Source organism: Pseudoliparis swirei, chromosome 3, assembly GCF_029220125.1.
Source record: "Pseudoliparis swirei isolate HS2019 ecotype Mariana Trench chromosome 3, NWPU_hadal_v1, whole genome shotgun sequence".
In the NCBI taxonomy this organism is placed as follows: Eukaryota; Metazoa; Chordata; class Actinopteri; order Perciformes; family Liparidae; genus Pseudoliparis; species Pseudoliparis swirei.
The window spans coordinates 12,502,058-12,529,259 of record NC_079390.1 but is presented as its reverse complement, the minus strand read 5'-3'; the positions used below and the strand labels follow the sequence as shown (position 1 = coordinate 12,529,259).

The 27,202-nt window shown below is 45.8% G+C and overlaps 1 protein-coding gene across 3 annotated transcripts in view; it reads left to right on the top strand.

Moving 5' to 3' along the window:
- Nucleotides 1-569: 569 nt before the first annotated feature.
- Nucleotides 570-27,202, top strand: part of abr (ABR activator of RhoGEF and GTPase) — a 102,206-nt gene continuing 75,573 nt past the window's right edge. For 2 of the 3 annotated variants that reach the window (XR_008831242.1, XM_056411416.1), the window contains exon 1: nt 570-1,550. Coding sequence is in view for 2 of the 3 variants with exons in the window: in XM_056411416.1 (XP_056267391.1) it covers nt 746-1,550 (805 nt within the window). In the remaining variant the exon portion in view is untranslated. Of the gene's footprint in view, nt 1,551-13,686; nt 14,023-27,202 lie in introns of those variants that run through there. The other variant, XM_056411417.1, reaches the window with a different exon arrangement.

Below are 27,202 nucleotides of genomic sequence, written 5' to 3'. Positions count from 1 at the left end.
CCTGCCGCCTGACTGATGCTTGCCACACGTTTGCCACGTGGTGCCAGTGCCACAAGGAGGATCTCGGCCTTGCTGGAATATTGTGTGGTATATCTTACTCATTGTGGGCTACGATATATATTTAATTTAGAGATAGAGGCAGTTTAAACGTTTCACGAGGAACGTTACTGTCATAAAATAGCATCTAAATCAAAGATGTTGAGACAATTAATATTGCGTTTTAATTTAATTATCTATTGTGTTGTTTGTATTTTAACCTGCCTTTTCTCATGTATTCTATATTACACATTTAACCTACAACACATTTTGCATTCTAGCAGAAAGTATAACATGTATCTTGGGGGATTTTGAAATGTTGAAGTTAAAAGGAACAATGTGCGTTTGTTTTAGTTTGTCCTTTAAAAGAAAAACAAACATCTGCTTTTACCGACATACAATTATATAGACAACTCTCTTGTCCGAGCAGCACCTGAAGGCAGCACGTTTCAATCCAGGAAGTCTCGAAACTTTTCAGCGGAGTGACAAACTTGTTATCCGCATCACTCACGGTGCACGCCCGGGGTGTGAAGATGGTCAGAAAACGGTCCAGTTCATATTGAAAGACTGTTTTCTTTTTCTTTCTTCGAAGCAGAGGAAGGTGAATAAATGCGACGGACACCCGGCTGACTGTCGGAGAAGAGGCGCAGACACAGGACAGTTTCTTTGCGGGACTGCGGCTGGCGGAAAGCCCGATTTTAACATCGATATGTGGGAACAGGAGGAATTTGCCAAACACTGGAGGAACGAGTTCCCCGATGGTAAAGTCCCTCACATGGACTTGAACTCGGTTGATGACATCGAGTCAGAGCTGGAGACGAGTAAGACCAACCTGAAGAGGCTCCAGAAGGCGCTGGCGGAGGAAAAATTCAAGGTGATTTACCTGCAGACCACCATGGCCCTACAGAAGCGACACGAGCCGCGGAGGCTTCGCGGCAAAGATGAAAACTTAAACGCGGACTCGTTCGGCTTTTGCAAGACGGGGGACGCTCGGGGACAGCAGCGGCGCGAGGACGAGGGCGACGGGCAGAGGACCAAGGTGCCCGACCCCGGGGGCGTGAAGCTCCACGCGGCAGGTAACGCGGCGGGCGTGCTGAGCTCCTTCGGGCGGGAGCGCGGCAGGTTCGGCAAGCCCGTCCCCATCCCGGTGCCGCCGCGGAAACCCAGCGTTCAGCAACGGGACGCGGCTCCTGCTGCCGTCCGTCAACCGAATGATAACGAGGTGGACGGCGACCGGGAATACGAAGATAAGGAGCTGAATGAGAATTTCGTCAGGAATAACTTGCTGGCACCAAAGGCCGCCGGGAGGGACAACCAGAGGACGCCCGGTGGCTACCGGGACGCCCGGCGGCCTTTACGCAACAGCAGGGACTTTGACTCCGGCGACGACGGCCGGCTGTCCCCGTCCTTCCCGCAGATTCAGCGCACAGCGTCGCGCGGCTCCGGGTGCAGCACCCCTGACCGGCGGAGTGACGGGTACCTGAGCTCTGAGCATGACGACTCCTCTTCTGCAGGTGAGCATTGTGACGTCACGGCCACCGTTTGACTTATTGCCTGCGATGCAACGAGACGTCAGGGCGTAAAGACACGGTGTCGGTGTCTAAAAGAACCACGTCTTGATTCTTGAGATGTCTGAGTGGAGAACTGGCTCAAGTGGGGCTAATTCAATATGAGTGTGGCAGGGGGGTAAGACATGACGTAACTAAAGCATCTTCACAGATGGCAGGGTGAGTTTGATTCAAAGTGCTCTATCAAAACATACTTTGATTACCATCAATGTGCACAGAGTGACCAGCTGGCCACTATTTTAGCACAGCACCATTCACTGCCCTGCAATCCACTGTGGTTTACGATTTAATCAGCAGTGTTATGTGATTTGTATTCATTTGTTGGCCGTTGTTTCCTCCTGCCGTCACCAGCCAGCTTATTTATGTGGTGCAGACAGCAGGAAACAAGAGACCCTGTCGGACTTTAACAAACCAAATGCTCAAGAGGTGTTGTAGATATCAGACCTGACTAAGGGAGCTAAACCTTGAACTACAAAGTCTGCTGCAACATTTTCAAGGTAAACGGACAAATAAACAACCACCATACTGATGAAGAAGTTATCTCCGGTAAAACCAATGCTCCAGCATCCCTCTGGTGTTTTAGAATCATGTAGATATAGTGGTTCACTCTGACTGGGCCTGAGGTAGTCTGTCTATGTGCTTTGGGAGGATTCAGTTCTCCACATGCTGCTCTGTTAGTGTGCTCTAAGACATGTAGTCGTCTATCCAGGAGACTGACCTTTGGGACCTTGGGTCTGACCTTTGGGAACTGATTCCAGGGCCAAAAATGAAGAGGTCTGTAGTGGCGTCAGATCAGCCCCATGGGAGCTGCAGTGCAGTTGAGATTGGAAGATAAAGATATTGTTGATGCCTGAGATTATACTTAAATCCACAGATTAAATTAATCAGGAGAAGATTGTCTTGTTCTTTTTCATAGATCATAAAAAAAAATAGTTGATATTAATAATGCTAAAACAACCGAATGCTATCAAACTGGTTCATTTTCTTTTTGCATTAGTAAGGTGACATTAAGATGGATTTTCTCGCACAAAGACTGGAATCGGAGTGGGAACGGCTAACCTGACTGTCTCAAGGTTAAACAAAACCCTCTTGCTGCTTTCTTGAGTTGTCGTGACTGTAAGGTTGCCAGGCAACCAGCAAGACTCAAGGAACTTACTTATAGTTTTTTTTACTTCGGACCAAACGCTGCTGGCTGTTTCCCCTGTTCCCAGTCCTTTGTGCTAAGCTATGTTAGGTTTCATCTAACTCCTCCTGAAAGCGTCAGCTCATCACTCCCATTGCTCTGGAACAGAAATCAAAGCATTTCCAATGTTTGGTAGTATTTTAAGTTTTATAGGACGCTAGAGGTGAGACCCTGGTGCTCACAATGTGAAGGCTAATCCAGGAAGCTGGACCCACACAAACGATGCTGTGGCACGACTCTGAGACTTCCTCAATAAAGTGTGGTAACATCGGCGTCGATCGTCTGCGTGTCATGAGTCAAGATGCAATGACTTGAGAATAGATTGCGGAAGGCTCCTTGAGCAGACTAAACCTTCTGTGACACATTCTTCTGGGATTTGCTGCATTTGAACTGTTCTGAGTTATATATAAGGATATCGGAACATGTCTGGCTTCAGTATTTGAAGCGGGAATCCCAAAATATGGAAGTATTTTTAGCCGGAGCAGAGTGGGACGTTCAGGTCCAGAGCTTCGTCTCCGTAACAACTAGACACCAGTGCTATACTGAAGATAAAGCTCTGTCTTTATATCACATTGATGAGGAAGACTCTGTTTGATAAGATGTTGAAACAATGTCGAGCAAAAGTGGGAGATCGTAGACGTCATCATTGAGGCGTCGCTTTCCAATCGAGACACGCTGTTTGTTTCCCATTGTCGTGAAGAAGGATAGAGGGGATATGAGATAGGGGCCTTTCCCCATAAACCTTTGAGTCAGAAAGGATAAGCACTTCCTATAAGGATCCTAATCTACTCCATCTTTGTCATGTCCAGCAGGATCATTATGTTTTGCTCCGACAAATGGGAAATAATCAGTGGAAAGACTTCATCGTGGCTGGAAACCATGAAGGGCGTGTAGATCTGTGGGGAGAATGAGGAACATTTTTGGATGGCCTTTTTGCGCTCTTGGCTGGGAGGTCAAGCTTTTTAAGAGAGGCAACGGCGGTTGTCTGGCTCCTGGTCACTTTGCATTATGGGACGCTTGGCCTCGCTTACGCCCACGCGAGCTCTACGCACCAGCAGCGGGCCTCATGCCAGGGGTCTGGCTCACGCCGAGGCCTTTGGGTGACGCGCGTTTGCTGGGAAGAGGTCATCCCGCGGTTCATGTGCGCCTGAAGCCAAAGGTCCGGCCTCTCTGTAAGGCATGAGTCAGAGGTGACTCGCGCCAAATGTCTGTTTGTTTTGGTTGGTCTCAGCCTGGTAGTGCCAGGCAACTATCAGCTATCCAAACCATTTAAAGCCTTTCCATGGAGAGTTTTGCATTGTTTATTTTTAGCCCACAGCAACTTTGACCTGCTCAGAGAATGCTCCCAGTAACGTGTGACGACTCTCCGTTTATTTGTCGACGTGGTTTTAGCTGGCACATTTGACGTCATGGTATACGTGAAGTTCATCAGGTCAATTGATGAAGAGTGGTTTTCTCTGAAGTCACTTTGCCAAAAAGAGCTGTTTCCTGTCTGTCTTGCCACACTTCTCTCTCAGCAGGGAGCTCAGAAACAGAAAGTAACAGGAGGAACAAAAAACACAGTGTGCTTCACATTCAACTCTTTCAAGGAGCTAAATTCACAAACTACTGTTTGTGTGTATCATAACAGATGCGCTCTGAATTTGAAATTCCAATTTAAAGTAATTCAATAAATGAGTGACAAAATCAATTATATATTGTGAGGCCTGTTGTAATTATCTAAAAAATAAGCTTGAGGGCATTGTGTTAAGAATTAAGATAAGTCATGACATAAATACTACTTTGCTGCTCAAAAAGGAACACAAATGGAGGACAAACCTGTTCTTGTCCCTGATTGCTGAGTATGACACACACATTTCTCCTCTCCTCTGGGTTGGCTCTCTTTTCCCTCAGATAAGCAGAGCTTGTCCAGGCCCGTCCTGAATAGCATGAGCATAAGGGATGTGACAGGCTGTGGGCCTGTCGGCCTGTCGTATCGTTTCCAGTTTAACCCTCTTTGGTGTGAACGGCACGTCGGACTATTTCATCGGTGAATTAAAGTTGTTCAGGCTTCGAGGCCTCGCCGTGTGCACTGCTGGTTCAGCGGAGAGCTGAAGCTACTGCAAAGTGAAGGCCTTTACGCCGCGGCAGGCGGCCCTCTGAGAATGTAGGCAAGAAGAAGAAGAAGAAACACCAAGCAGGGTAAATCTCTCCCAAAACTCCGGCTGAGCTGAGATATTTCCCAGGCAACAGCTGCTGCGGAGCTCAGGTAGCTGTGTGGCTGCTGCTTCAGCAGGTCGGCTTCTTGTTGACCTCCCACTGTTTCTCATTCAGGGAAACGGATTAACCGCTGAGTCGACCGACAGAAAATTACTCTGCAACAATTTTGAGAATTATTAACCAAACCTTTTCTTTTGCCCGGCCTCTCAAATGTGGGGATTTCACTCTCCTTCCGTGTGTGTTGTAATCCAACTGTGTTTAAATATATGGCTGCTGTTACTGTTTAACAGCTACCCTATAAACTTCAGCAACACAGCGATGGCAACAATAAGACAATAAGTTTTCACATTCAAATACCTCTTCAAAGTGAAATCCTTTAAATCTTCACAACGAAAGTACTATTTATGGTCTGACTTGTCCCAGTGTTACCTTGGTGATGAGTGTGTCATCGTGGTGCAGGTGGGCGGGCAGACAGGATGTCTCTGTGATGGAGTAGGAGGTGTGGGTTTTGCAGCTTCATTGCTTGTTTTCTGAGAGGGATGCAGGAGTTGACCTTATTTCTATCGTAGGTGAGGAATGCAAGGGTAGAACTTTAATATTGCCTGGTGCTCCCATATCTATATTTATATCTAGCACACCACACTACAAGGACACACTTACACAAATCCTTTCTAGAGCTGTGTCTCAGTTTATTACATTTTACAAATATATATATATATATACCTTTTTCCTCTGTTTGCTCTAAATCACGTGTGACTCGTTACGTTTGTAATGGCAATCAACTGTAAGACACATCATCAGATTCTGTCACCCCACGTGAAAACCTGTGACGCGTCATCCACCTGCAGTCTGCTGACGTCAGCGGCCACGACCACGAACCGACTCCGAGACTGACGAGCAACGAAAGCAGTTGAAATGAACAATAATAATAAAAAGGTATTGTTTCCACGAAGTTAGTGGCTTTATGGAGCTTTTGCTAATGGGACCTGAGTTCCCACCAGCTCTCTGTTTAAAGGGACATCGGCACACTGTCCTTTGTACATTGGTGCGCGCCCATTCCTAGAACCAACAAAGGCGTGGGCCTCCCAAGGGGTTTCGTAACCACGCGGGTTTTCACATTAAGAGGAGGAGCAGCCAAGGGTTCTGGTCAACTGGACACAAAGCTTAACCCCCCACCCCCGCTCCCCTCATTCCCGTACTGCTGGTCTGATCTCCCTCGAGACAGGGATGAGCTGGTTCTGCCCTCACTTGCCCTGAGTCTCCCTATCCTTCTAAAAAACAAAAACCAGACAAACTAACTGACCCAGCTTTCTCACTCGCCGCATTTCCTATCGGGGGGGGGGGGTTACAGGAAAGTACAGGAAATGCAAACTCATTCCTCATGTGAGAATCCCTCAGTTTAAAGCAGCCGCACGATACAGGGGCGACAGAGATTGGTGGGTTTCTTGTCAGTTAACTGACTCTCACAGCGGCCACTGGTGAGCTCGACGAGAAGGAGACGTCAGTGAATTGATACTGTTGTTGTTGATTTGGAAGTGAAGGCAATGCACATTAGCTAGAAGGATATTATAAAAATAATAACAGCACAGCTTGATTGCACATGCTCCTTTAAAAAAAATTACATTTAGACTTTCTCCCTGTTTGAAATTAGAGCAAACACCAGGCCTCCTCTGATTGGCTGACTGCTATGGCTGCCATGGAGACCTCACCCCCCCTCGTGTGTGTGTGTTTGTGTGTGTTCTTCTCAGACACACTGCCAGTAGGCGTGCATCAGTTCATTACTCCCAAATAATTCATGCAGCTACTCCCACTTTGACTGGAGGGTGGTCGGAATGCAACCTTTTGATCACGCACCCTCAACAAGATTATTCATAATATTCTTTACACGATTTGTTCATATGACTATTTATTTGATAATAACTAATAATAATCTATTTTATACTGAACACTTTGGGTCTCTATACTGTAGGGCTTAAAGACAGTTTGGGTAGTACTTTATTTATTTATATATATCTAAAAAATAAATCTATATTAATACAGTATATGTATTATTTATATATACATATATACATTTTTTTGTAATAAGATGGTAATGAGATCAGTAACAGTAAAGCTGTCAAAGCTGGTTCCACATCAGAAAGAGAAGGACATTATATAAATGCTTTTTAAGAAATATTGTTCCTGCTTGTATACAAAAATGAAAGTTGTCGTGTTTTTCTTTCACAAGTGATATTTTCTGTGGCGTCCTCGTTGCTGAAGGAAGTTAAGTGTTGGCCGGCCATTGGTCACCATCTGCTGACTCAGACTAGTTGTGTAATGAAATCATGATCCGTCTCCTCATTCAGCTGTCTCCTATGGGTTCACGGGTTTGAGGAGACTGAAGTTGTTATCAATAGCCACGAGTTCCTAATGATTCGAGAGCGCTGTGTAACAAAAAAAGAGCCCACATCCCAAACTGTGTGGGACAATGGGAGTGTAATAACTGTCCAGTAAACAAGAGTCTTTTCTTTCCCCTGAACGTCCCTGCTGGTGTGTGAAGTTCTCATGGTGACGGTGTTACCGTGTCAGATGCCGTGGAGAATAAATTCTGGATCATGAACTGTCCTGGATCCGTCACCTCTATTGGTTACGTGTTTTTAAAACATTTTACATCGTTGTTTAAAAAAAAAAAAGAAGAGAAAAATCTGGTGTCCGTGGCTGTCGTGGATCTGAAATAAGCCCAATATCATCCACTTTGACCTGAATGTCATGATTGGCCACCTGCCTGGTGGTTACCTGCCTCAGCATTCTGCCCGTGCACTCGTCACATCAGCAAGTCAAAGAAACAGTTTCTTCCTGTTAAATCCCATCTGACTTGTAGTTTGCAGAACTCGTTCAGATTTACGCTTAAATATAAATGCATGTGGAAATGTGCGTGTATCTGGCATGGTGTGCGCACAATAAGCTTTATTAATATCATTCACAATCAAAATATGTTTTTAGATTAAACCTTAATTGCACAACACGAGACTAACTGCGAACAAGTGAGCATCATGTTACCATTTACACATAAAAATATAACGCCTGTCAGTGTTGCTGACTTGGCTACTTTTCTCACTAGATTGAGCTTTATTTCCGAAAACTGTTGTTTGATCCGGATCCATTTGCATTTGGTCGACTTTGATTTCTTTTAAAAATACAAATGACTTTTGGAGCTCGAGCTGACGCCAACCTTCGGCTTTCATAGCTGTCACAGCAAGCGGTGTTCTCATGACCCGCCTCCCCGAACACCGAGTTATTCTTTCTCAGCAATATAAGACATAATATCTTTCCAGTCACTTTTGTTCTCAAGAAAGCTGTTGTTGTCGGCTGCACTCCAGGGGAATTGATGAAACGTCGGCCTTCAAGGAAGTGTAACGGCTTTAAAGCACCTGGACTGGCATTCTCAGTTCTCTGTCCCAGTGCGCGCTGGTTAATGGTTTGAGGACTTCCTTTGCTGCGCTCATCACTTCCACTTCCTCTGAGTGCTCTGTTGGAAAGGAGAACAAATACACAGAAAGGTGAATTGATATTGCATATTAGAAAAACCACTTCCGCTGCAACAGTATATTATCATAATAGGTAATTCTGCACTTGGGACAATCAGGATGTGAAAGCTACCGGACCGGTTATTTTATGGAGGCTCAGAGAAAGGCTTCAGGTGAGTGTAGCTCCCAAGGAGGATATTGAATGTCATTGTGTGTTTGTGTGTGTGTGTGAGCCCAGGTAGGAAACCCTAGCTCCTCTGAGCCTGCAGGTCTTAAAGGTATCGGGATGGCCTTATACCTGGAGGAAGATCACTTCAGTAGAAACTCGTCTTCCGTTCATCGTGTTCACGCCACAGTGTTGAGGAACTCCCCGTGTGGGTTTGTGGGTTTGTCTCTTTGCAGCCGCAGGTTCGGGTCTTTTGCAAACGACTGTTTGCGCTCAGGATTACTTCCTTAGGCCACACTAATTCTGCAACTTTCTCAGAGCGCCTTCGTTTCATCGCGTTTTGGTGCCGTCTAAAGAGGGTTTCATGGATCATTGTGGATTCCGATCTCAACCTCTCCACCCGGCAGCAGTCGCCTCACCTGTGGGTTTTGCTCTGCCACTCACTTGTGGTGAATGAGGGCGCTGCTGTGTGAATGCAATACTCTCTGAATCTCCAGCATGAAGCTCACTCACTGTGCCACACTTAATCACTCAAATGAAGTAAAGAGTTAAAACGTAAAACATATGAATGACTGCTCCGATCTTCAGTGGTGCTGCTGTTGTTTTGTTTGTTGCCGCAGTCCCATGCTGTCAGACTAACAGTTGCAAGTGAGAGCAGACCCGAACTGGAGGGGCTCCATTGGGATGGTGGGATGCAGGGGACGCAGCACCCTCGTGTGGACATCTGTAACAATGGCAGTCTCACCATTTATTTCCATTCTGTCGTGTTTTCAGCATTTCTTTCTTCGTTTGTTTTGTTTATTCACACTTTCAGTTCGGGACTGCGTTGGCAATAAGTGTTACAAAAATATAATTCTGTAGAGCGGGATGAAATTATTCCCCATCTTCATCCTCTGTCAGGTTTGTGATTAGTGTCACAGCAGCTTCAGCACTCTTCTTCTTCCCACACATGAAGCCTTCAGGCACAGTTTGTGATTCTAGGTTCGCTCGCTCTTCAGTAGCCCTCATGTAGGAGTCCAACACACAACCTTTTGATGGTACACATGTAGAAATGAAAGAAAATAAACTTGAAGTTTAAAATGAACTTGAGTAAAATGGTTGCGAGCCATCCCTCCTCATCCACTCCTCTCCGTTCCCCAGCTGGAGGTCTTTACTTGAGTCCTTGTGTTACAGGAACTCAACACTAGGGTGCAGTAGGTCTTCATCCAGAGATCGGCCACCTTATTAATGGCTCGTGTGTTTGTGCTCCTGGGCATCCGCTTGAAGTCGGCCGATCAGAAGTCAATTTATCGAGCGGACGCACTCTCACAAACAAATGTATGCATCAACTGCATCCAGAGACGTACGCGCCGACCTCCCCGCTGTTAGTTAAAAATGCCAGACAAGCTTCCTGCGCAAGTATGCAGGAGGGGAAGCGAAGCTGGTCTGTGCCACAACACTAACTGTGTGCGTGTGCACGTGTGCGTGTGTGTATGCGCTCCTTATCTGGTGTCTGTCCAATCACAGCATTATTCAGATGATTTCCACATTGACCTCAATAGATCAAAGTGAATTCATCTGGCACCGGATGAATACTCTCTCTCATCCTCACATACACACACACACACACAGGCACACACACAGGCACACACACACACACGCACACAATCTCTTTGTCCCTTCTTCTGTCTTTCTCTTTGACACAATCGGGTGCAGGATTGTATTTAACAATCCATCATCTAATAAATTCGAAGCTGCCTTAATATTGGAAATGCAGACACACACACAGTGGTCGGCCAGACAGGTCCGCTCCAGATTATTGGACGTTGAAGGAGCGAGTGGGGGGGGGAATGGGGTGAGTTCAGGGCAAATGAGGTGAGGGAGGATCTTGCCTGCCAGAGCACATACTATGATGCGACACACACACACACACACACACACACACACACACACACACTGGAGCAGATGAAGAAGGAATGGTGGTATCAAAGACGGAACGGTTGGCTGAATGACTCCTCAGTGATAGAACCTGGAGTTGATGGAGAATACAGTGACCGACGAACACAGATGAACAAATGTCTTATTTGTGCATTTGAGAACCCGCGGGCCTCTTCACACCGTTTTTCACTTCAAAATACAATAGAATCTATCAGTCAATAACAAACAATGAAAAAGACAAACTCCCCAGATAATTTCAGGCATTCCCATTTAACAAGCAGACGTTAAATATTGGTGCACTCTGGGCCTTTTAATAATGCATAGTCGTCGGTGCTCGTCCCTGCTGCCATCTCTCTTTGCCCCCCCCCCAACCCCCCAAACAAAGGGACGTGTCTCAAACATGTAGCTCGAGAATTTCATGATTTTTCGTCCTTTTGTTGGTATTCACCTCTGTGTTGACATTGTAAATTAAACAGATGTTCAGCGACGATCGTGAACACCAAACAAGTCGAGTGCAGCCATGTTTTCAGTTTTAGTTTCCTTCTGGAATAATCACAGAATATTTACTTTATTTTATTTTATTCCAAATGTTGCAAAAAATGATAATAGTAATTATTAATTTGCCAACTGATGACTTCATTCCAGCCTCTCGCTTTGGCGAGATACATTTCAGCCTCAATTATTTGTACTGTATGTGCAGCCCTACTCTCACATACCACACACACACGTACACCTACACCTACACATTTAGTTAGTTGTGCAGTACCAATGGAAGGGGGAGGGTTATGGGGTCAGAGTGGCACACAACCACACACGTGCTGCCACCGCTCTGGATGCTGCCCCTGAGAGTTCTGTGGTGACTGTGAAACTAGTGCCATCACCGCTAACACCGGGCCTCTGGGTTTGGGTCGAAATGTTGGAGAAAACTAATTGGGGTGGGTATCTGGGTAGCAGAGTGGTGGGTGGCAGTCTGATTGGCTGGTGGGCGAATGTGCTTCCTAATTACACACACACACACACACACAGAGTTGCTGAATGTTGACCCCCCCCCCCCCCCCCCCAAAAAAATCTACAATGAGATAGATATTTACACTGCACTTACCTGAAGCTGTGATTTCTTTTTCTGTGTGTCAACGGGTTGTAGAGACGGTTCGTAAGGGCCCTTTTAGTCGTGTGTGTGTGTGTGTGTGTGTGTGTGTGTGTGTGTGTGTGTGTGTGTGTGTGTGTGTGTGTGTGTGTGTGTGTGTGTGTGTGTGTGTGTGTGTGTGTGTGTGTGTGTGTGTGTGTGTGTGTGTGTGTGTGTGTGTGTGTGTGTGTGTGTGTGTGTGTGTGTGTGTGTGTGTGTGCATTAGGAGGGGGGTGGTGTTTCATCCCAAAACGTGTGTGTGTCTGCATGTGTGTGCTCCCAAGGGATGTGTGAGGCTGTACTGTAGGTGAATCTATTTTTGATGAAGTGCCACTCTCCCTTTCCATGAACCTGTGTGTTTGTCATTGTGTGTGTGTGTGTGCGCTCTCAAAACCTTGATGGTGTGCATGCTAGTGTCATTTTCCTCCTCCACAAAGACACATTTATATTCATTAATATTTCCCTGACATACATTAACACGTGCAGGCTTACATGAAATACCTTGACACACCAGCACACACACATATATGTAACCTCTGGGCACATAAACCCCTGTGGTTAGATGTGTGTGTGTTTCCTCCAGCTGGCACATAAGAGATGTGTCGCCAGACAAAGAGTGATGCTCGGGGCCCGGTGGAGAGGGGGGGGGGGGGGGGTCTCCTGTCAGCCTTTGTGGCCTAATTGAAGTTGTTCTGCCCCTCAACCCTCTCGCCTCTCCTCCCCCATGCTGGTTAGAGGAGGATGACGGGGGGAGTGGACCCGACAGGGGTTTGAGGGGAGGGCTTCATATCAGGCTTTGTTGTCACTGGCGCTGCTCGTCTCTAATGTCTCGCCTCTGGAGCACATGCGTTCCAAAAACACAGCGAGTTGTTTTAGATGTAAACAAAGACGGACTGCGTGGCGATCAGCTGTCAGCGCTGTGTCTGGCAGCAGGACGCAACAGGAGCTCCACCAGCTAATGCTCCCATTACAATCTGACAGGGCGATCGTTTGAAAATCAATAAAGCAGTCTATGACATTTCTAAATTGTGTAACGAGAATATCGACTTGTTTGCGTTAGTTATCCGATGATGGTTGTGCTGTAACTTAATTTCTCATCAAATCTTTTTATTTTAGAAGACATTTTTTAGCTCCATTGTTGTAATGTTACCAGTATTATTCTTTATTATGTCGGCTTCCACAGTTGCTCCACGTGCTCAGGCACATTCATGTTTATGTGCCTCTGGTGGGTGGGGGGGCAGTCTGTGATTGGTGAAGAGGACGGGAGTAGCTTAAAAGCACGATGACATCTGAACAGGTCACTTTCTCGCTGAAGGACTGACACACAGCAGCTCATTGTTGTGTGTGTGTGTGTGGCAGTCTGCTGGTGGTGATCTTGAGCTGAACATAATGTGTCATTTCCCCACAGAATCTCCTGCTCATGGTCACTGCATTGGCTGCAAATGTATTGTTTTATTTTAATTGTTGATTTTGGACGCAGTTGTCTTTTGCCCGTTTATGGTGTTGGTCATTTTTATGACGATCTCTTATCTCTTGAAAAAACGTACAAAAAGGTACACACTTTAAGCGCAGCTTTTTTCATTTATTTAATTGTAAAAGGTACCTTACTAGAGGTCAAGTTAAAGCATTTGAGTTTCAAGTACTGCAAGGAAACGATGACTTGAAAGAGAAGGAGACGGTGAAAGTAACTCTGGATGTGTAATCCGTTCATTAGCTTAAATTAAGCCGAGAAAAAAATAATTCACATTTGACACGAACCTCATTGGTACACAGTCATCGCTTCAGAATTACTGCGACGAGCGAGTGAGTGTGAGAGACAGAGAGAGAGGCTGAAGAGCCATTCGCACAGAATCGAAAGAGAGTGAGAGAGAGAGAGAAAAAGAGAGAGAGAGAGGAGGAGTTGCTGGGAGTGAGTGAGCAAGCCAAACAGAGAGAGAGGGAGTGCTTCTCCCTTCCCCTAGCAACGGTGCGCGGTGGTCGTCGCCAGCCTGTTGTTTAATCTCCCTCCCGTACACACCGCTCACCCACACACTCTCTCTACGACTCGCTCGCCAGTTGGACCCCGGAGGTGTCTTCTTCTTTTTTTATTGGGACATTCATTCCAAATGATTCTCTAAGCTTCTCCCTGAGAGATGAAGGCGGTTTTTCGAGGATAAGGACAAGAAAAAGAGAGCCAACCGCAAAAGCCAGCGACGGGGAAAAAGGAGGGAAGAAACAAGAAAGGGAAGTCGAGTGACTGAGACGGGGAGAGTAAAGGAGGATGGAGCCCCTCAGTGCCCGTGGTCTGCCCCGGCTCTCCTGGATCGACACCCTCTACAGCAGTACGTATTCCGTCTCGTCGCTCCTCGTTTGTCTGCGCGCTCGTCTTTACCTCGAGCCATTTCACGCAGCCCCCTCTCCTTCTCCATCTCCGTCTCCATCGCGCTGTCTCTTCGCGTTACGTGCACAACAGGGGAACACACTTTACTCTGGACTTCCAATTAGCGTGCATCAGCGTGGCCGTCCATAACAAGACATGCAACCCCCTCGCCGACCCCCCATTTCATCCCCCCATTGTGGTAACAACTTGTGTCTGCTGTGGTGGGGGTCTTGCTGCTGGCCAGGGGAAAGGCTGAACCCCCAGAGAGGGAGAGTGTGAGTCATGCTCACTGCCAGGAGGGAGCACTTTACGTTCCATCCGATAAAGGACACTGCTGTTGAATTTTTAATCCGCTCTTTGTTGTGGTCTTCGTGCTCGGCTGTGGACACGGTCTGACATGTCGTGCTGTGCTGTCACTTTGGCGCGGTTTTCAGCTCAGGTGTTAGCAGCGCTCTCGGGTTACGAAACAACAACGGGTTTGGGAAAATTCCCATTGATTTCCCTTTTTAAATTACCCAGATTTTTTTATTATTTTCCAACTGTATATTTGTGCAACTTTTCATACAAAATAACATTTTTCAAGAGGATGATTTACATAGACCAGAATAGGAACAAAAGGTTTTTCATGCGTTCATTCAGAGCCGTGAGTGCGTCCGCCGCTCTGCTCGCGTGTCGCAGCTGTGATTCTCCGTTGAGATCCTGCGTGTTCGTGTTGGCTGTTTCGGGCACATGACACAGCCTTTTGGGATTAGCTCTGTTGTGTCACCGCTGTTGCCATGCCTTCATCTGCAGAGAGGGGGGAAGAGGAGAGGAAGAGGGGGACTGGGTGTTGGTTGTTTTGGGATTTGTGTGATTCAGAGAGATGGAGAGACAGAAACTCAATGTTCAAGCTGTCAGAAGTGTGGGCAGCTGTTCCTCTAGTTCACAAAGACACAGGAGGGATAATGTCATGATCACACTGTGCAGTTATCTACGTACTGGTAATCAACATACGGGTCTGATTCAGAACATTATTATATCTGTAAGTGTGGTTTGTAGCCACACATTGTATGTTGGCGTCTGGCTTTTAAATGAATCGCTCTACCAGTTGGCTTCCCTGCAGAGAGTTGCAGCACAAGGACGTTGACGGTACCACCCTCACGTCTTTACGCGAAGTATGAAACGAGAGCCAGCGATTAGCCTTAGCTTAGCATAAAGCTGGAAAACCTCCGGAAACCATTTTAATGCTACATGTGTACATATATATAAACATATATGTTAAAAACTCCTAAAACAATCTGTTATATAACGCTGTCTTAGCTCGCGTAGCAAACCGTGTTCAGCATGCATGTTAGCTGTCTAGCGGCGCTGCTAGTTGACTGCCTTCGTTGGTCACGTGACCCCTCGGCTTGCAGGTTGTCACTCCTCTTTCCGTCTTTATGCTAACTAAGCCGTCCCAACTAAATGTTCTATGCTGACTTTTTACTGGATTTACTTGTTGTGCTTTTTCAAATAATAGAATAAAGAAAATTGCAGTCACTTTCAAGTAAACCAAAGGTGAAATCACTTTGTTAGATCTATGCAAATATATGTGCTAAAAACACACTGGCAAAGAAATATCTTATTGGGACTGCAATTACCTGTTTTACACAGGATATCTTTTCAAGATCATAACAATAAGTGCAACCTGTGTAAAACTAAACAAAGCAAGTTCAAATATTTGGCAATAAAGAGTTTTACATTGCATACATTTTCAAAACAATAACGTGCAACCTTTGCAAAATAATATGAGTGCCGATATGCGTGTCAAGTTTTATTAGTATTAGTGGCTGCAATGAGCCGGCTTTCCACTAAAAATCTTTTTTAAACGGGCTTTAATACGGCCACTCTCAATTCATGCTCAATCTTGAGCTTTTGTTTTGAAGGACAACAGCAGAAAAGTCGATCTCACGGATTCCTGAGGAAGCTCAAACAAGCTGGCCTGCCCCCTGAACTTCTGGTTAACTTCAAAAGAAGTGTAATAGAAAGCATCCTGTGCCAGTGCTTTACTGTGTGGTACTCCAGCTGCACAGGAGGGACCGGGCCTGCAGAGAGCATTGTGGGAGTTACGCTCCCTGGCCTGGACACCGTGTATACTGGCCGCCTCCAGAAGAAAGCCAGCAGCATGTACAACGACATCACACACCCGGGCGCTCTCTGTTTGCTCCACTGCCACCAGGAACAAGATTCAGGACTATTAAAACCCAGACTAACAGGCTGAGGAACAGCTTTTCCTCCATCACCCATCACAAAAATAGACAATAACACAACACTTTTTCACTTGTAAGCCATTGATGCCTGTGTTTTATATATTTTTAAATGTCTTGTTTTAAATTAGAATGTCCAGTCCTAATGTTTTTATACATGTTTTTACCTGTTTTACCAATAAATAGATGTCCGTAAAATCAATGAATAATCATGATAAATAATCTAAAACGTTCTGATCCCCGGTTCACACCTCAGTTCACAGCAGACCCGGTCCACCCTTCCTCCAGCGTGGTCCATAGTGTAATGTAGTGGATTACCAAACACGGGGCTGTAATTGCATCCTTTCTCTCCAGCCACTGTAACTGTGTTATTGGCTCAATGTGAAGCGGTGACCACACATCCTCCTCTCGCTGAGTAAAGTGGGGGGAGTGGACGCTCAAAGCCCACAGCTGCCTCGTTCCCCAAGAGGCTGAAGTCTTTCGGCTCAGCGCTGCTGTTTGGCCGTCTCCTCTAGCGTGAGCTTCGTCTTCTCCATGCACTGTGTCGGTTGTACCGGCGGTTTTCTCAAAGGTCATAAAACGCATGGTCGTGCATGCAAACTACAAACATGTATTTGTTATTAAAAAAAACACTGCATGGAGTAAGTTTAAAAAAAAAGAAGAGTAATACAATTCACTTGTCCAGACCTCATCAGTCATCCTCCGACCCATTTGTCCAGTCAGCAGCTTAAGTGGTAGACTCCCAGGCGGCTATTAGTGTGTGTGTTTGAGAGTGTGTGTGTGTGTGTGTGTGTGTCAGTTACTTCTTACTTAAAACGCTCTTATTATCCCTCCCATCCCCTGCTTCTCTGTTGCTTCAGTGGTTTGTGTACATTGGGAATTGTCTTCAACACCCATTTTGTGTGTTTGTGGACTTAATTAAAACGTGTTAATTAGATTGATGTGGTTTGCACCAAATTTTGATGCATCACGTTGACATGTTGGTCCAGTATCTGTCTTTTTTTCTCAAAAATATCAGATATGAAAATGGTTGCTTTCAATCTCCCATAAGTGATGGCTTTGTACCATAAGCCGGACTCCAGACCTGAGACTCTTTGGTCCAGAACTTGTGCTCAGGCTGAATGGGCTGTCTGGAAAGGCAGTAATAATGTGGTCAGGAACATGAATTTCAAATACAGCTCTCAGTAGGAACATGATGCTGGGGCCAAGTTGACATCACTAAGCTTCGTAATACTAATATCAGCTGGCTAAATTACAATGCGTTTGGATTTTTATAGCTAACATGGATTTATTAGCGGTCCTAATTGCATCTCTCAAAATGTTTCTTATAATTGATCGTTTTTTTATTTCTCCTTGTTTACATTGAACAGTTAATTAATAAGTCATTATTATGGGATGGGTATTCATTCATTCATACTGTATATTAGTAATTTTGTTATAAAATTGTTTTGAATATTGGTGCCGCACACCAGCACGCGTTGTGTTTGACCTAGTTTGCACTGGTTGAAATCCCTGCATCACTCACAGGAGCATTTTAGTTCCCCTTAAATTCAAAGACTTTCTCAGCCCATAGTTTCTGCGCCTAAACTGCAGCTCTAGTGCCACCTCCACGGCCAGAGTGGCAGGCTGACTTCTGACTCGTAACCTTCAAAGAATTAGCGAGCCTCCTCTCTGGCTCGCTTCAGTGCCATGTGACGCTAAAGAAACATCAAAGGAAAGCCAGATTATGTAAGAGACAGAATATCTTTTTTGGCATGGCAGAGCCAGGGTGGCACGTGTGCAAAGACACGCTCGTGCACGTATATGTCAAAACGATTTACCCTAATCCGAGTCACAGTGAGGGAGGCTTGAAAATATTTTATCAGAGAGAGTGTGAGAGAGAGAGCATTATAGACAAAATACATCCTCTTTTCTGTACATCCTGTCAGTGTGTTGCGCACAACTGGAGTTCAGCCAAGCATGCTAAAGTACCACTGTGGGAGTGAGGGCGGGCCAATTAGCAGTATGGAAAGAGTTAATATTTGTTACTTCCCTCCGCCAGTCAGCAGACGGTAATATGGAACAACATGTTTCTGTCGAGAAGTAATCCTCTCTCCGTCCTGGTGCCATCCAACTATTAATGTGCTCTGGTCATAAACTGTTGGACAAACATAAATGTAGTGTGGATGAGTCATAGCTCTCAGGAAATCCAGATCCTGGCTGGAGTCGTTGGGGGGCGGGGCAAACGAGACGGAAGTGTGAGATACCTGTCAATCAAGGCAAATATGCCTCCAAACAAATAGCCCTTGATCGTCTCATTGGAAAAATACATTTTATTGATTAAAACCTTGTGGAAAAACACAAGACAGAGACACTTTGGTTGCTTTGTTATGAGACGCACTGGCTCCACCACTCATTCATGTCTGTTACTGTTGAAGCGGAGATTTCCGTGTGTTAGAAGTTGTTTTAATGTGACAGTGAGTGCTTGAGGCTCCTTGATTTAAAGTTCCGTTAAAAAAAAGAAGAAAGTGAAACTGATGCTCACAGTTTTCTGGTGATGCCTCCACATTTCACCACACAGTGGCTGTTCTCCTCTGCTGCTGTGAGGGATGGAGCTGTCATCACTGCTGGCTGTAGATGATCCTTCAATCCAGTCCCAGTTCTGTCTTTAAGTGTTTAATGGTGGTTATTTGGCTGTCGTGTGGCCTGCTTCGGCAAACAAGGGCACGGCAGAGTGATTCTGGAGGGCTTCCCAGCCGAGTCGTAGGGGAGTTTCATACATGAGGGATGTCTCATTTATCATGTTTCAGAAGCCAGTGGCTCCTCGCTCAGCTCCAGCAGAAACATGTCCGGATCGAACACGTCATTTGTGGCTTGACCACAGAGCAGAACACGAGCCAAAAAGTCCACTTGAACCTCTGTTGAATTGTTGTTAGTAAGTCAGAAGGTTGTATTATACTGTTTATTCCACTGAAGGAGACGGAACAAATGTTTTTGAGATATTCTCGTAAGAGCAACTTGTGCCGCCACGACGACGATGAAGAATTCATGTTTTGATGGGAACCTTGAGACTCCAAAACCCGGGATCTCTTCAGTCGCTAAATGCTGATGCAGCACTTTACCATTATTAACTGTGGCACAGTCACTATGAAATAGCCAATTACTGTATGTAGGAATGTAACGTGTGATGCGTAATGTAATCTGTGCTGTATGTCAAGTGTTGAATGTAAAAGTGCCTCCATTACGCTGATCAATAGATGAAGCTCTTTCCTTCTCTGTACTGTAGCTATAGAAACGGACATTTCAATCTGTCCACACGCACACTCACACGTGCACACACTGAGTCAACCCACAACAGTCCTGTTATGTAATACCGTCCTCTCTACTGCCTCTTCCATGCCATGCCTCTCTACTTTAGTGTTCAAGCATCTTTCTAGGAATAGGAGAGTTAGAGGGAGAGAATGTGAGGACGGTACACGGTGCGAAAATACCCCAAACAACACCTGCTACATGTTGTGCTTTTATTGTGGAAACGTCATACAGTTGCACACAATTACAGCAACTATGCAGTGGGAATGTTTCTTGCCGTTCCGAGTGAGTGAAACGCAGCTGAAGATCCGGCACTAAGTCCTGCCGCGGTCCCTCTCTCTGCCACGGCCGCCTGGGTTCAGTGAGTCAATGACGATCTTGTGAATAATAGATGAAGCTTTTGGCTCAGCGGAGTATGTTGTTGTGGCTCTTTCTCACACCGCAGTTCAGCCGGAGCGACGACCTCATGTTTTTTCACGGCTGAACAATTTCTTGACCAATATTACAGTTTGTAGAGGAAGGGCGACTAAAACCAACGCCGCAGAAAGATCTTCTTTATAACAATAATGATGATCAAAACTTGTTCTAGTCACTCACTCAATGTATTGAAAGAAGATGGATGTCATCGTTTCTAAAATTCTCCACATATTTTTAATCTAACAAAATATTCACGCACCAGTAATAACAGGGTGGTCGAGCAGCAACCTAACAGCACCTTATGTTATATTTACATAATCACAATAACAAAAACCTCAATAGCCATACCTGTCTCTCAATATTAATTTGATAATCAACCATCGAGGGAATTTTTACGCTTTTAATTCTTGTACTCCGCATAAATATGCTCAATAAATACGCTTAATTATGAAGAAAAACAACCCGGCTGTATCTGAAAATGATCCGGTGTTAGTTGGATCGTTTGCATCGCCAAAATCTCTGTAATATTGTTGTCCTTTTAATTTTTTTAAGCTAAAATACAATCCATATATTACAGTATATCGAAATTCTTGTCGAAACCATCTTTTGAGCACATGCACACACGCACACATGCATACATACACATACACATTACTACGAGCACAGTAAATAATACAGACAGCACATGGCTATGTTTGTGTTTTGTTGTCCGTTTGACCGCTCGGAAAGCGTTTACCATAGAAATGAAGGCATGTATGGAAACGGGGTCAACATGGGAGCGTGTGCTCAGCGATCTGCCGAGAAGACCAACGATCCCTTCGATGCCAAATGTCTTGCCGTCTTCAAGTGGGTGAAAATCCTTTGTTGTGCTTGATGTTAGAGGGTGTGTCTGAGTGTGTTTGTGTTCTGTGAGTCCGTGGGGACCTCTACCATGCCCTCAGGGGCGAGAGCTGTGTGTGTGTGGTATGTTACTATGGACAGCAGTCATCCTGCAGCGCTATGGTAACCACCAACCTTCTTCTTCTTCTTCGTCTTCTTCTGCCACCCATGCCCCCTTCCCTTCAGCCAATCGGCACAGACTAACGCCACTTTTACCAGCCAATAGTGAGGCTGCCATGTTTACGTGCTCCCGGAAGGCAGGGGCCGCGATTAAGCATTCAGGCTAGTCGAGCGGAAGAGAGGAGAAAGTGGGGAGTAGAGAGGGGGGTGGAGGGGACAGGAAAGGCAGATGAGGCCATTATGAGTTGAGAGGGTTGATGGATGCACTCGAGCAATGGCCCGTCTCTCCCCGACAGACTCAGGTGAACTAACATACACAGGTCGCTTCAGGTTTCCTTAAATGGGTTTGCTGAATCAAAGTCGTGGGTATAAATCTTGACTATAAATTGTTTGCAGGCCGTATTAGAAGCTGTCACACTGAGAAGCCGTCACGCTGCAGGTAGGCCTCTCGCTTTCTCGCTGCACCCGTATTTTTGTGGGTGAATCACGAAAGATGGATGGTCCCTGTAAGGGTTTGGCGCCCTGGTCTCAGTCGGTCGTCTTTCTGCTGGGATCTAAATGGATGTTCACATGCACCCTGGTTTTCCTTTGACATTGTAAGAGACTCTCAGTGAGAGAGGGGCGAAGAAAGAAAGAGAAGAAAGAAGAAATGGAAGGGTTGGTACATTTTTCTCAGAAGTGTCAGGCGAGGTTGTGGGACGTAGTTGCAACCAAAGCATATGCAAATTAGTCTGGTGCCTCTGAGTTCATTTTTTATTTCCGTTGGGCTTCGTCGGTGTCATAAGCGTCGACCACAAGGCCTCTGCACGCACTTGGAAAGACCTGTATGTATCCAATGTGTGACAAAGCAGTATTTCCTTATTTCGATAGCTAAATACAAGCTGGGGGCGGAGCTCCGTTAACATCATTTCTTCAAACAAGTTTACGTGTGCTGCAGAGAAGAAAGGGTAAGCAGCAAGAACAATAGTAGAGAAAGATAGTGTGGGGAAATGTGCAGGGGCTGCCTGAGTGATCTTGTAACATATACAGTGTAATGGACTTGGTGAAAGCTCGCAGTGACGGTGAGTGGAAGCAGAGAAATACATGCGCTTGTCCTGTAAACGTAAGGGATACTTAATTAACTTTATTTATTCATGTGTGCTCACTGTTGTTTTCCTTTCTTTCCCTCTCTCTCGCTCTCTTCTTCTCTCTCCCCCTATCTAACTCTCTCCCCACCTCCAATATAAATAGGATCCCGGCGCCACTATAGACTAGGATGGCCACTCTTATAAACAGCTGTCCAGTTTTTATTCACCACTTAACTGTGTGTGTGTTACTCTACTCTCTTTCGGCACTCTTTACAACGCGTCACTGGGAGAGTCTGCAGGACTAGCAGGTGCTTCTCTTTCATAACTGCACTCCTGCCATCAGTGCTTCGGGGACACAGGAGCTGCCAAATGTCTTTTAAATGTGTGCAGTTTTTCCAATCGTGTACTCGGGTGGGTTTTATTTGACACCACTAAAGTGTTCTTTTGACGCCAGTGGCTTCCGGTTGCAGATGCAGTGTGCGTTTGTCCCCAGGGTTTGTGTTTGTCATGGTGCAATCCTGTGCAATAGTTTTTCACTCGGGCCGGTCTACGCGCACTGCGATGTGGCAGACCATCCGCAGATTTTCACGATAATGTTTTGGATTGTTCAGCAGCATCTTTTCCACGACTCTGTGGGGTCCGTGTTCTCGATGAGTCAGAAAATCTCTCTGAAAGCTGCCTTCAAAAATGCCATTGAATCATAAACATGTCTCCGTTCGTGGTGAACTTTAGCACAACGTTCTACGTGTCCACACTCAGACTGTGGGACAATTTCACTTTGACCCTCCGCCGGAGAGGGTCCCGAGAGTCGCCCCTCCTATGTGGCGTTATCGCGACACGAGACATGGATGGAGACATGGCCGCTCTGCCCTTGTGTGCGGCACACCTGCAGGGCATCAGACCCGGTGCCTCTGGGCTGCATCGTATCCTCCGAATTGGGGAGCGCAACAAAAAGATGCTGCAGTCCTCAGCAGGGTTGTTGCCGTGGGGGACACCGACAGCCACTCGCATTTCTTACTAGCTCTTGTTTCATCTGCTGTGAAGGGGACGGGGTACAATGTGGGATATAAAATGTTGTGCGTAATTAGTCAGGTTGTGTTTTGTGTGTGTGCGTGTGCATAGGTGTGTGTGTGCACTTGATTGTGAACTCTTGTGTGTGTCAGACAGACACGGCTTCGAGCCCCCGTGTTCGACGGGGGTTGCTTTAATCTATGGACGCAGTGGGTTGTATCCAACCGGTCCGAGCCGTGGGGATTTCAGGCCAGCTAATTACAATTTATAGTGTCTGGCTGCCATGGTAACGTTGGTTGGTTTGGTTCGGGGGGGGGTTTGAATCTTTCGCTGCCTACAGGCATATGGCACGGGGAGATATGCAGCTGCAGTGTGGCTGTCATTCACTACCCCGTCGGAGAAGTGCCGGCTCTTCTCCGACGGGGTAGTGCTGTAGGTAGTCGAGTGGGTAATGGGCGTACATCTGCCATGGAATGCATATGCAGCGTAAAATATTTAAAGACTTGTCTGTCTGCCTGCGTTTCATGCCGTTATGGTGTTTGATAGTGGATGGGGAACTTTCCTGTCGTCTCCCATTAAAGCACAAGGCTTTTGGAGCCTCCATCCACACTCACACACACTCTCAGCTTATTGACCTTCTCACAGTGTGCTCTGCTTGTTTCCTGAGCACAGTTGTTCCTCTTGTCCGAGGAGCTCCTGCTACATTATCGCTTTGATCAGGCTGGATGAGGCAAAGGGGGGAACAAAGGCCGTAAAGCCTAACTGGATGACTCACAGTCACACCGCGGCTCCTCATCGCTCTAGTCAACAGCGTCGTTGGCAGCATTTAACTGTAGAAGGTTGTGGGGCAGGTCTGATTTGTTGAAACGGAAAGTGCACACACTGACATTTGAACCGTAAGTTTGGGTGTGAATGACGAGAAAGGCCGCCGTTCTCATGTAATATACGGATAGTATGCAATAGAATGGGAGTAAGCTCAATAAAGAGTAGTATATGTATGAATGAATACCTCTGGAGCTAAATCAGTATTCATAAGAGGTCAAATTGAATTACACTTATTCCATGAAATGATCTGAATGAATTCAATAGAATTCAGTCTCAGGCCCATTTGGCTGTGCGCTGTATGAAGGGGGGCTGAAGGTGGCATTCACAACTCTCTGAGCCACAGCACGTCCACTCCGTAGCCCGTTCTCACGGCTCTTCCTACCTGGCTGCCACGTTCTGCTCTTATGTGAACATCATGCAGTTGGCAGAAGTTATTTTAAGAGGAATAAGCGCTGAAAGCTATTATTGCAGCATTGCCGTCATCATTAGCATGCGCTGCATGTACCTACCGTGCGCTGGTGATCATCAGTTTGATCACGCGGCATGGCTGGCTCCTCGTTAATCGCAGTTAAAATATGTTTATTCGTAGAAAAAAGCAGGCAGGTTTGTTTAGATGCTTCGGGACCTTTATGGTTGTGTTTCTATTGGAAACGTTTCTCCAAACTTAAATGCAGCATACTGAAATGTCTTCACCTCCAACTAATGTCCCACAAAACGTCCCTTGGTGTCGTGCAGGGAGAGGCATGCAAACTACCTTTAAAAGCTGCTATTTTATTCAAATGCTTGCTGCATAGCTGTGGTCCCACAGTACCGGTGAACCTAAGTGGTTCAGAGAACGCCTCAAACCCCTTGTTGAATTCAACCCCTCCACTACTCCTCTTACTGTAGCAGTACAGTGGCCTGTTGTGCGACGCGCAAACAAAATGCTTCTCCCTCGACGCTTATGGCGTCCTTGTCAGACATAATTCCAGTTTAAGGCTCAAACAGGCAGGGGCGGCCCTAGCACATTTGGCGCTCCAGGCGAGCTTCACTTGTGGCCCCCCCCCCCCCCCCCCCCCAGAATTGCAACTTTCAAACGCTATTTTGCCCTGCAAGACTGAATTTCTTTCAAATAAACAGAACAACGATCGCAACAATGAACAAACATTAAATAAAGAACAAAATCCCTGAGAAAATGTCACGTCTGTGCTGAACTACGTTCCAGCCACGCCCCCCTGATCAACGGTGCACATTCACTCCCTCATCGCCTACAAATAATGTTTTTTTTGTTTTCTGTTCTGTTGATGGCTGGCAAACAACAATCTTAGAAGGTCTGGGTCACTTGTGGCACATATTATTCACTAATTTTAAGCAATCAATCTACCTGAACAAAATTAGACAAAACGGAATAAAACGGAATTCACCAAAATGTGAAACGGAACATTCTTTTTTTTTTTTTTTATGGAAAATCATTGACGCTATTCTTAACAGTAGTGCTTTATTCATTGCAAGAACAAGAGTGCAAAGTGTACACTATAGAATCAAAACAAATAAACAACTTAGTTAACAAAGAATAATAATAACAAACAATACAATAATATATGTAAATTTAAGTGTTAAATAATCAAAATATTATATTAATATATTGGTTGGAGATATAGATGGGGGCGCAAAAAAAACTGCCCAGCAAAAAAAAAAACAATATTTTTGTTGTTGTTGTTGGGCGCCCCCCTCTGAATGGCGCCCTAGGCGGCCGCCTATACCGCCTGTAGGAAAAACCGCCCCTGTGTGTGTGTGTGTGTGAGAGAGAAGGTGGACGTGTCTGCCTATTGAGCCCTACCTCAGCCGGATGCTCGGCGTTGTGACGGCTCCCGGCTGTGGAAGCAGCGCGCGGTAAAGAACACAAAGTCAGCCGCTGCACATCGGCCTCTCCGGCTAGCAGCTGGTTATGTGGTTTACCTTTTGGTTGCTGTACGTTTAACACAAAAAACAATTATAAAAGAAATTGTATGAAGAGAAACACCTCTAAACACCCTGATTCTCGGGAGTCTGGTTTGTGGATACAAAAACAATGTCTTTAACCCTTGTGTTGCCTTAGGGTCATTTTGACCCGAATCAATATTACACCCTCCCCCCGCCTTAGGATTAATTTGACCCCATTCAATGTTTAATGTCGGTGTTCTTTCGGTAGTCAACAAACAAACATAAAGTGCCTCACACTTAAACTTGGAAAACAATATTAATTCTAATAATTTTCTGGAGGTTTTAATTGCTGGCGTCAAATTGAACCCAAAGGGTAAAATATGTTAGTAAATATAAAGGTAACAGGAGGGTGAAACATTGAATCGGGTCAAAATGACCCAAAGGCGGGGGGAGGGTGTAATATTGATTCGGGTCAAAATGACCCTAAGGCAACACAAGGGTTAAAAGCTAACGGAAGCAGCCATTCTAATTCCAATAACGGAGGAATCAAATTGGTTTCCAGTGACGCGATATTGCCGCTAGTTCCGTCCTCGAGAGCCTGGACGTCATGTTCGTTGTCGCTGAGATACTTCATGTTGATGATGAGTGGACTATCGGGTCCCGGGCTGTAAAGGTAGACCTTCATAAAGGCTTTTAATTTCCCCGGCGTTGCCTTCTGATTGATGACCACCGGACAGGGAGGTGTGAGCGCCTCATGTACTGTGTGAACACACACACAAACACTGACCCACACATCCGTCAATCCCATGATGTGCTGTCATGCTGTCATGGCTCCCCGGGGCCAGGAGGCCTAGTTTCTGAGCAGCAGACTCCAGGAGGCAACACTCATGTCTCTCTTGTCTCTTTTAGTTTTTTCCTTTCCCGTCTTTGATCTGGTCTCTGGAGAATTGGATCTGTTACGGTTGAGAGCGTCACCGAGAAGACGCAGAGGAATATCTTGTCAACAACTCAGAACACGCACAGACGTATGGTCGGTATACAGTAAAGACGGTAGAAAAATAAACATGTACAGACGTGTTGAGCCTCTCATACACACACACACACACACACACACACACACATGTTCTATCAATCTGTGTGTTTAGGCCTGCCTATAAACACACCTCTACTGTAATAATGTGTGCTTGTTCGGTCGCTGCTTGCCATGAAGAGGCAGTTCTCAGTGCCCACTGTGCTGGCTTGCTGCAGGCCATGATGTAATCCCTCGCCTGCTTTGATGAAAAACAATTACTAAAATGCTGAGCAAGTCAGGTAAGCTCCCAGATTGTGTTCTCACACTGCAGCAGCAACTTTATTAGTTTGCATCTTTTGCTCAGTCGGCTTAAAGCTCCTACAGATCGACTTGGCA